This window comes from Ostrea edulis, chromosome 5 (assembly GCF_947568905.1).
Source record: "Ostrea edulis chromosome 5, xbOstEdul1.1, whole genome shotgun sequence".
NCBI classification, from domain to species: domain Eukaryota; kingdom Metazoa; phylum Mollusca; class Bivalvia; order Ostreida; family Ostreidae; genus Ostrea; species Ostrea edulis.
This window is the reverse complement of record NC_079168.1, coordinates 16,760,551-16,771,625: the sequence shown is the minus strand read 5'-3', so window position 1 is coordinate 16,771,625 and position 11,075 is coordinate 16,760,551. Positions and strand designations below refer to the sequence as shown.

The 11,075-nt window shown below is 36.2% G+C and overlaps 1 protein-coding gene across 4 annotated transcripts; it reads right to left on the bottom strand.

The window, feature by feature from the left end:
- Positions 1-400: 400 nt before the first annotated feature.
- Positions 401-10,862, bottom strand: LOC125651411 (NFX1-type zinc finger-containing protein 1-like). Of its 4 annotated transcripts, none has more exons than XM_048879983.2 (3): positions 10,532-10,862; positions 8,786-8,848; positions 401-6,116 (listed from the first exon to the last, which is right to left on the bottom strand). In XM_048879983.2, the coding sequence occupies exon 3, from the start codon at positions 6,103-6,105 to the stop codon at positions 1,687-1,689; it is 4,419 nt and encodes a 1,472-aa protein (XP_048735940.2). In that variant the 5' UTR covers positions 6,106-6,116; positions 8,786-8,848; positions 10,532-10,862; the 3' UTR covers positions 401-1,686. The 4 variants fall into 4 exon arrangements, with proteins under 4 accessions (XP_048735940.2, XP_048735939.2, XP_048735941.2 ...); XM_048879982.2 differs by lacking the exon at positions 10,532-10,862 and adding an exon at positions 10,155-10,213; XM_048879984.2 differs by lacking the exons at positions 8,786-8,848; positions 10,532-10,862 and adding an exon at positions 10,155-10,214.
- Positions 10,863-11,075: the final 213 nt, after the last annotated feature.

The following is an 11,075-nucleotide window of genomic DNA, read 5'->3' as shown; positions in this document are numbered from 1 at the left end:
AAAAGACCATATGAACTCATTTTCCACCCTCGTTGTGGGGCTGTAGATGGGTTGAAGATGGGGTGATTGAATAAAACAAAACTAATAAAGAGATAGAACAACGTTGTCAAACATATAAAACGATAAAAAGGAGTCACACAGGCATTTGACAACAGATGTCAAACATATAAAACGCTAAAAAGGAGTCACACAGGCATTTAAGGACAATAGATGTCACCTGAAATTTGTTAAATTTACATCATATATAGGGTCATAATGAAGGATATTTAACAACTCCACAAAAGGACAATGCAAGCAAGGTAGGGGACCTATAGGACTATCATTGTTCGCCCTCGGTTTGGGGCTGTATGGGTACCATCTGAAGCTTCTACTTAATATAGTTTAATCGATAACGAAAAAATTCCCACCCTTTTTTAATATATCAGACATCCAAAAACAGAATTATAAGCCAACATAAGAAAAGCGCACATTTTCACTAAAAAAACGTAATAGAAATACATAAAAACTGGTTAGAATGATAAAATTAAAAGTTCACATTTTCAAAAGATTGCTATTTCATAAATATGTATACATTAAATGAGAATATCAGGGAAAGCATCGTATAATAAACACATACAATAGAAATAATGTGAGCTATCAACATTCGCAAATTCTTTTTAATATAGTTAGTTGATCACTGACAAAAATACAGTATCAAATAGTTTACCAATTATATCCAGTGAATGAAATCTAAAGATATATTTTCCTTACGCGCAAAGTTAAAAATAATGATTTTACAAAATCTTACGACGTCAAATGAGGATGGAGCTACCTTAAAATCACGGATCCTCTGCATCCATTTTAAACCATTGCATGTCAAAATCCCTTTGCAAATATGTTATTACATGCATCAAACATGAAATTCACATAACACAATACAAATGCGCAAATACACCAAGATGCTGTGCAGCAAACATATGATAAATATTTATTAAAGCATTAACTATGATATTTTACAAATTATAATTCTCAAGAAAATTTAGGTCTCTCTAAATAGATATTTACATTCCAACATGATGCTTTGAAAAACTTAAAATCTGGTGTGTATTGTATGCTGAATAACCATTACAATGACGTCACAATTTCATACTAAACAATGATGTTGATATAAAAATGCAAACGTGACCATTTTCGTTAAAGAAAACAGTCACAGCTACATGTATTGCATGAATATCACATGGTTCACTGAAAAGGGAGAAGTTGTGAGGAATAGGGAATATCACAAGTTCAAATCGTCCTTTTTATCAAACCCTAAAAAAAATAATTTTCACGACGTCTTTCGAAATTAAGACCACGTGACTAAAATCCTTTAGGTCGTTTATTCTGACCCTTCCTTTTGTTCTTCGTCCATAAACTTTGCGAGAGAACTCATTTTCCATTCTGCATGATGTGAGCTTTTCTTTCCCATTGATAACACCTTCACCTCTGCTTATCTTACAACAAAACGACCAAAATCGCATCCTTTTCCGATGAATCGCCTTTCAAGCTTTGATTCCAGGTTTTCTTTCTTAGAAACAGTATATGTTTCTTTTTGGTTTGTTTATCATTTTGGTCTCGTTCCGTGTCTGTTGTAGTATTCTCTTTGCAATGATTTCTCCTCCAATATTTGTTGAAATGTTTGGTTCTATATAATTCAATTCCGGGATATCACTTTGCATCTGACTTCACTCGCACCATGTATGAACATAGATCTGGATAGTGACACACTTGCTGACAAGTATACCCTGCTTCGCACAGTTTTCCGCATACTGACCGACATTTTGCTATGTTTCTCTGGTAGCAAGGTACAATAATGTTTTTATGATGACACCGAAATGTTGTCATCACCTGAGTCTTGCATCGATTTGGTTCACATTGTTGATGACAAGCAATTGCAATAATATGTCCGCATTCCAGGTTTTTCTTGATTTGTTCTTTACATGGATTTAGTAATTGGAACTGGCTTGGCAATTCGTGACATTTTCTTGTATAAAAATGTTCACATTTGTATTCTATATCACTTCTTTTTCCGGTTAAGTAGTACGTAAATGAAAGTTTGGGCTTATATTTGTCACTTCTTTTCTCAGTAACATCCTCCATACATTTGAAGCTTAATACATTCAAGTGACATGGCACCTCAGCTTCGTGCTTGCATTGGAGTGTTTTGACAATCATTTGCTTGCAATCATACTTATTGACATCAACATGACATTCGAGCAGTATCTTGTGTTCACATGGAAGTGTCCTCAAAACAATCTTCTTACATTTGAAATGTTCCTTATCGTCATGACAGGACACGACCATCTGGTGACCACATTCCAAAATTCTCTGGACCGTGACATCACATTTATATTGCAAGGGGTTTTCAAAACATAGCATTACACCAGTATGTCCACATTTAAGTTTTCTATTCACTTGAAATTTACAGGTGACGTACTCTGGATTTATATGACAAGCCATCATTAATTTGTGGTCACATGGCAAGCATTTCTTCACTTCTCTTCCACACTGGCAGTCGTGGGGAAAATGGCACCGCTTACTGCATTTATGACCCTTTTCACAATAACTTGAACATTGTTCTTGACATGTGATTTCTGTATGATTTGGATCCCTTGGATGACAATGCAAGTTACATACATGTCCACATTTTAATATGAAGCTGCATTTTTGCAAACATCCTCCTTCGGGTACTTTGTCAAAATCCTCGGAATGGACAGCTAGCATGCGAGTTAATTTGTGATTTCTACAGAATAACGGAAGTCCTTTTCCAAGAGCTTCATTATTTTCCATCATCTTTATCACTTGTTGCCACAGCTTGCACTTATGTGAAAATTTTCGCAACAAGTCAAAATTTCCGATGACATAGAGACCAATTCTGGACCTGGATAAAGCCATACATACCCGTTTTTCCTTATCGAGGAAGCCTATATTTCCTTCTGTGTTGCATCTGACGAGAGACAATATAACAATGTCATTTTCCTCTCCTTGGTATTTATCAAGAATTGATATTCTTATTCCTTTGAAATCATCACTTGACAAACGGTTCTGTATCAAATTCATTTGACCCGAGTAAGGTGTAATGATTGTTATTTGTTTTGCTGTATAACCTTGCTTCAAAAGATATCGGGTAAGACATTCAATATACATTGCCTCGTGGTCGTTCAAGAATGTTTGGGTGTCACCCATTTTATATTCTTCAGCACTGTGTGACACAAAATACACATTTTTTTCAATACCCAAAACATGTTCGTATTCTAGTACATTATCATTGTCTATCAACTCTCGACCGTAAACGGGGCGAAGCAACTGTGAAATATCTGGCCGCATACGATGTTGTCTATTTAAGGAAACGTATGGTACACCTAGATTTATCATTCTTTCAAACAACGATGAATCTATGTAGTGTTTTCTATGGAGTTCAATTCCCGAAGATTTCATTTCTAATCGACTGTGATCACCGATTAAAATAAGATGCTCGCAAAATGAATTCAATATTGGAATAATATGTGCCTCCAATATTTCGGCTGCCTCTACTACTATAATAATTTTGGGACCAATCTCGTTCAGAACATCCTGATATCGAACTGCTCCTGCAGTTGTCATTGCAATGATTGCTGAATGAGAAAGAATTTCGTAATCAATAACCATTTGTTTCTCACGGGCACATTTTGCTTGTAATTTTGCATATTCGATTTCCTCCTCATGCAACAGATTAATGGCTTTCTGGCGTAATTGATGAAGGAAATATCTGTACATTCTCCATCTCTGAACCAGGGGTATTTTCCAAGGTTTCTCAATGGACTTTTCAACTTCAGTCTGTGTCATAATATCACCCCTACGAATATTAGTTTTCGCCTTATTTGCTCTTTCTTTTAACAGACTTGAAAATTTTTCATCAAATTCATTATTTTCCAAAATTGAGTCTACTATCAATTCTAAGCTGGCTCCAATTTCTTCGAACTTATCGCATGTTTTGTAATCTTCGTCATCAATGTAAATATCACAATTGATAGATTCAGCTTCCGTATCTGTTACGTATTCTTCGTTTTCACAACCAACAGTTTCACTTTCCAAATCTTTCTCGGCTGATTCCACTTCGGATTGTTCATAATCCTTAGACACTGATTGACGTAATGATTTTTCGTCAATTCCCAACCATTCTAGCATATCAAATTCAATGCTGTTTTCCCTTAATGTTTTAACCTCTTCTACCCAATTCATTAGAATTTTTTCACCAAAAACGTTTTCAAGGGATTTTTTCAACATCCATTTGATTTTACCTATTGTTTCCTTACTCTTTGAGAGCAGATCATAACAACCTGTCTCTTTCATTTTCAAACTGGACATGTGTTTTCTTTTGTGTTTCAACGAAAGTGCTTCATTTATAGAATTTGTGCACTTTGAACCAACTCGAACAAACTTTGATTTCCAGTGATCTATATTCTCTGGATCTAAAAACTTCAAGATCCCTTCAATGAACTGATCTAATCCATTATTTGTCTTAGAAACGATCAACATGGCTGAAGATGTTTCGCCGATATATCTAGTTTTCTGAACACAATTTTTGGATGAAGGAATATTTTCATTTATTTTTCTCTCATTCATCCAATGAATTCGGTTATGAAGCAATGTTTTTGCTATAATGAGACCAACATGGGTCTTGCCTGTACCAGGTGGGCCTCGAATCATAACAAACTCTCTTGTCAATGCACACTGAAATGCTTTGTATTGAGATTCATCTAGATGAAGCTCCTCCGCCGAGGGCCAGTGTTCTGAATGAACTTTGTACCTACGGCAATCTTTAGTGGTCTTACGAGAGCGTTTCTTGAAAATTTTGCTATTGGATATCATCGGAGTCATGTCATATTCTATATCAGTATTGTCTTGTAAGTATAGAGGTGGATGGATGTTTTTAAGACCTTCTACCATGTATCTTCTGAAAGGTAAATCTTCCTCGTAAATATTCTGTAAAGAAGCCAGTACATGTCTGTGCAACTCGAAATTGACTGTGCTCTCCATCATTGTCAGGGGTAATTCCATTGGAATTTCTGATTCACCCTGTTCTTGTCTTATCTTAATTTTCAAGGTGCAGTCTGTATTAATCTGATCATGATTAGCGTTCTCTACAACAGCGAAATATAGAGTGTCGAAGTCGTCGGGTGACATACAGAGTATTGATCCATACACTAAAGGTCTGTTCCTCTCGAACTTAATGTGACTGAGAAGTCTTTCTTCCAGTTGGATTTCATATAAGGTGCCGTCAGAGCATGTTTCTTTTGAAACAATTCTTACATTTCTGTATAGCCTCACAGAGTTTGCGTTAAGTGATTTTGTTCTGATGTAATCATATATTCCGCTTCTCAACTGTGTGAAAGAATGTGCTCTTATCTGTCGGAAATGGACGTCTAAATATTGGTCTAAATTCTCATATGACGCTTTCCACATTTCTTTTACCTGAAAGGGTTCATAGAATATATCATCTCTCGTGGGAAGAATTGGAATTTTGCGGAAATCGATTGATGGTTTTCTCATACATGTATCTCTTTTCTTTTCTCTTCCCTCTATTTCAACTTGCACTGCTTTGTCTGTTATGCTTCTTCGAATAGTCTCGACGTCATTCATCATCTTTGATAACCGATCGTTCAAAACGTCATCATTGTTGGAAAACATTAGTTTTGTTATCGTTGATGCCATAAATATGCATAGTTCTACAGAGTCAAAGGCCACGTTTGGAAATTTGCTGCATAGCTCCCGTAACATTTTGAGAATATTTTCAAGTAAAGTAAACCAATCTTCGTTAACCTCCTTGATTGTACTCAGAAGGGTGCAGATTCGTGAAAAAAACACTCGATCAGTAATTCTAGTGAGGATTTCGGTAACCTGAATCTCGCATGACTCGACTTCACAAGCCACGATTTTGGCAAAAACATTCAGAAATAGCGAAGATCGTTCTATGTTATTCATATCTAAAGAGGTCTTCTGAAATCGTGTCTCAGACCAACACGGGCTTTCAAACATTTGTTGAATTGGAAGATCACTCAACAAAACTAGATCTGAATGAGAGTAAATTCCTTCGCTTGAAGCCATCGTCACAAAACCTGCAAAAATAAATTTAAACTAGATGTGTTTGAACTGCCTGAAACACTGATGCCCCATATGACAGCAAAGTAATTGTACCCAAGGAAAGGTCTTGTCATAAGAAATACAAATGTGAAATATGAAAGGCATAGCACTAACTGTTCAAAAGTTATGACCAAGGTTAAAGGGTTTTTTTTTTCAAAAGTAGGCCAAACTCAAAGGTGAAGGTCATAATAAACTAACAGATTTTGCTACCTAGAGAATACACATGTATGAAATATAAAAGTCCTATCACCATCCATTCAAAAGTTATGGTAATTTTTTTTTAGGACAGATAGACTAACGGACGGACGAAAAAATATACGTCCCCGAATCTCCTACGAGGCATATAAGGTTTGTATGTTCTGGTATTTTACTATGATTTAATAGGTAACTCACGTAAACTTTAAATAATCAAAAAAGCGTTTTTAGACGGTGGCTTTTTATAGCCCCAGTCTTATGAAAGGCGAAGATAACGAACAGTGATCAATCTCATAACTTGTATAAGCAATACAAAATAGAGAATTGGCCAAACACGGACCCCTGGATATACCAGAGGTGGGATCAGATGCCTAGGAGGAGCAATCATTCCCTGTCAACCGGTGGAAATTTGCAGGCAGAAAATTAAGAAACTTAATTTGTTTTTATTATCAGAATGTATAATTGTAAACAGTTTTTGAAGTCTTTTCAGTAAAATTTGGGCTGTATACCGACGAGAATCCACAGTTGCTGATATGTTACATTCCTCGATTCATATCAAGTATTCAAAAGCTCTGACAATGCATTAGTATTTGGGGCTAAGTATTAAGAAATAACCCCCCCTCCCGATTTTTGGGCATTATCTTATACATTTCTGCTGTGAAATTCCAGTCGATAGACAGATATTGGTCAACACATGCCCCTATCGGAACAACCCAGTATCAAGAATTGTGTCTAGAGATAGGTTTTAAGAGGTTGAATATAAGAAGAATATTTTTTGTAAATATGATGCAAGTACATTTAAATTTAGTGATTGAAAGCAAGTACTTGAACATTTGTATACATTGAACTGGGGGGGGGGGGGGGGGGGGGGGAACGGTTAGTACTTTTTGATAACATTTGATATGGTGTTGTTGCTTAGCAACCAAGTTTATTTGAATACAAAAAAATTAAATTATTTTAGATTAACAGTAAAGATATTTATTCTATTTAGTGGAACATAATGGCAACACGTCATATTATCAGAAAATGATGTATATAGAGTACGAAGTTTCCATTTCATGACCTTTGACCTTAATTCTCTTCATCATATTTTTGTTAAAAAATTATTAAGATCTATTTAAAGATTATATTTTTAAAATAATGTGGCATTTACTAATCATCATCTGATGTAAGTATGTTTAAATTGTGTTGAATGGATGCAGAAAGGCAAATTATGGTCAAATTGTACTATGAATGTTGTTACTTAGCAACGACAAATATTTGTTTGTCATTAAAATTTATTAATTTGATTGTAATACTCCTTAATCCATGTTGAATGCTTATCTAACCAGCTAAAGGACATCAATCTGGATGAATCATCCAGTGCATGTGCGGTATTTTTGTTGATGACAACGCCGTTATCTTATGAATATGTATGAATCGATGAATGCAACATATCAGCGTATATAGCCCAAATTTTATTGAAAAGGCTTCAAAAACTGTTTACAATAATACATTTTGATAATGAAAACAAATCAAGTTTCTTAATTTTCTGCCTGCAAATTTCCAAATTTCTCCCCGTGTATATACAGGAACGCCCACTGCAGCGGCAGCACAAAACAAACACGTTGTTGTTACGGGAGTTCCAACAGTCTCGTTTAAAGTCAGCATTACACAAATTCTATGGTCGTTATAACGATCTAGTTTGCCAATACAACCTATCATTGGGTCAAATGCTGTCTGACGTGTTTCATACCGATTGTTAGGCCGTTCTCTGCATAATGATTTTGACTACGGATAACTCCGTTTACCTGATCAAGATATAGGGCTCACGACGGTTGTAACCGGTCGACAGGGAATGATTGCTCCTCCTAGGCACCTGATCCCACATCTGGTATATCCAGGGGTCCGTGATTGCCCAACTTTCTATTTTGTATTGCTTATAAGAGTTATGAGATTGATCACTGTTCGTTATCCTCACCTTTGATATGAGGCATATTTGAGATGTCTTTTGAGAACTTCACCAATCTATTATAATTCATTTTGAAATAACATGACAGAAAACAATTTGATTGATTGATTGAATACATGTATTGTTTAACGTCCCTCTCGAGAATATTTCACTCATATGGAGACGTCACCACTGCCGGTGAAGGGCTGCAAAATTTCGGCCTATGCTCGGCGCTTACGGCCTTTGAGCAGGGAGGGATCTTTATCGTGCCACACCTGCTGTGACACGGGACCTCGGTTTTTGCGGTCTCATCCGAAGGACCGCCCCATTTAGTCGCCTTCTACGACAAGCAAGGGGTACTGAGGACCTATTCTAACCCGGATCCCCACGGGATGAGAACAATTTGAAGATTAAAAATACACATGAGAATATTTTAAGCACATGATGAATAACTCATTTCAAATATCTTCCGAAAAACAGTATATAAATGTGATATTCTTTTGTCCAATTTATACATACCGTACACAATAGAATCCTACGTCTCAGGTAATCATATCATGCGATAAATTTCATTATCTTGACCTGTAATACGAAAACTAACATCAATGCCTCTTCTCGTTGTTTTTTTAATGACACTATGCTAGAATCATACGGCTATTTCAAAACGGATAGGTCACAGACTTTAATGAAAAGGTGAAGATAACGCACAGTGATCAATCTCATAACTCCTGTAAAATATACAAATTAAGAGTTGGACAAACACGGACCCTTGGATATACCAGAATGGGATCAGATGCCCAGGAAGAGCAATCATCCCCTGTCAACCGGTCACACCTGTCGTGTGCCTTTTATCTTGATAAGGTAAACGGAGTAATCCACAGTCAAAAATCAATATGCAAAGAACGGCCTAACAATTGGTAAGAAATACGTCAGGCAACATTGGACCCATTGACAGGTTGTATAATATACCATTCTCCATTTTTTTTATAATCCCGTGGGGATTACCGCCGCGGTGGTCTCGAGCGTTCGCCCTGCATGCGGAGGCCAGGTTTCTAATCCCGGCCACGACAGACCTAACTGTTCCAAGTCGTTAAAATAGGTAGAGACAGTTCCATCGCCAAACGTTCGGTATCAGGTGTGAATGTCACGGGTCCTCGGAGATATGGTGACGTCTCCATATGAGTGAAAAATTCTCTCGAGAGATGTTAAACAAGAATCAATCAATCAATCATTAATGATTGCTCATTCTGGCAGTTACTTTTCCCAACCCACGCCACCGTCTATCAGTACTTTGATTAACAACGTTTTCAGCAAAAGGACAGCAGTTATTATTATTTTACATAGGCCGGATTCGGAAGGACTCTTTTTGAAGAGGGATTCGGGGAAGGACCCTTTCTGAAGTAGGAATCGTAAGAACTCTGTCTGATGTGTTTCTTTGTACAATTTCATTTAATAAATAAATATCGTTTTAGAAAATACAAAGGTGTATGGACTGCGACGCCTTCACATTTCATTTATCAAAGAGATTGAAACCATGAGATACTTCAGGGCCGTAAATTACATGGAGGCGGAGGAGGCAGCTGAGGCAGCTTTTGACTTTTGAGCCAAAAAAATTAAAATTTAAAGTTCATTAGAATTTATGTTGTTTCCAATAACTAAGAACATGATACCTCCCTTAAAAAGCATTCCAAATCTTTCTTTTAGAATGAGTTAGTCAAGTAACATCTTAGAAGGCCCTAGAATCAAGGATTTTGCACGAAACGTGTTCAGTGTGCACAAAATGTGCTCAGCGTCTGGGGGCCGCCCAGGCCCCCAGACCCCCGCCTAATTTCCTGCCTCCTCCAAATTGAAGGTTAATTTACGGCCCTGTACTTTAACATACACCTACCTCCTGCGCTTGTTTCTGTGTCGACATTTTGTTTTGATAATTGTTTTCACTTTCGATTTGAATTCCTGTTAATCTGTGCATGACGTATCAATATTGTAATATCTTATCAAATTAAAATTATTTGTATTATGGGATATACATAGATCACACAATAAAAGATATGATATCAATTATCAAATCAAAATCATTGTTTGTGATATGGGGTCTGTTTAATCAATGATTCTCTCTCTCTCGCTCAAATACCCGACACTTTTTATTCTTCAATGAAGCATGTCAAAAAATACATAATGCTTTTACCAGAGACATGTTATATCTCTGTTTTTACATTTTGAACAGTAATATATGTACATGCAGTTACTATAACAACAATGCCTTGCATGTGACGTCTGTTTTGGTCACGCACACGATATACCTTCGTGTCTGGTAACAAATGTAGATATCTACATAATGTAGGAGTAATGTTATCCCCCTGTGATTCATTCAAGGAAGCAAAATCTGGTCTATACAATAAAGCCTCATTCAAACTTTATAAAGACATCAAATCTGTAAATCCACCAATTAAAACATTTTCACTTCTTTGGTAAAATTTATTGCCCTGTATGGAGCTAGATATGGGGAATAATTTCGGCACGCATGCATACTGGAAAAAGACAGATATTTATACAATATCTTTAAAGATTGGGGGAGGGGGTAGAAAACCGGAATATTAAGTTTTGTAAACATGTACTGGGTGCCGGAAAAAGAAGTACTAATATTGCAATATGACATTTCTGAATTGGATAGATATCCTATGTTCTGTTCTATAATCCAAAGTATTTTACTACATTGTACATTGGCATAGACTTGAGAATTGCCTAGAATCATCCCTGTTATACAGTGCTTATACAGAGAATATCAATCTGAATTCATATAATATAAATT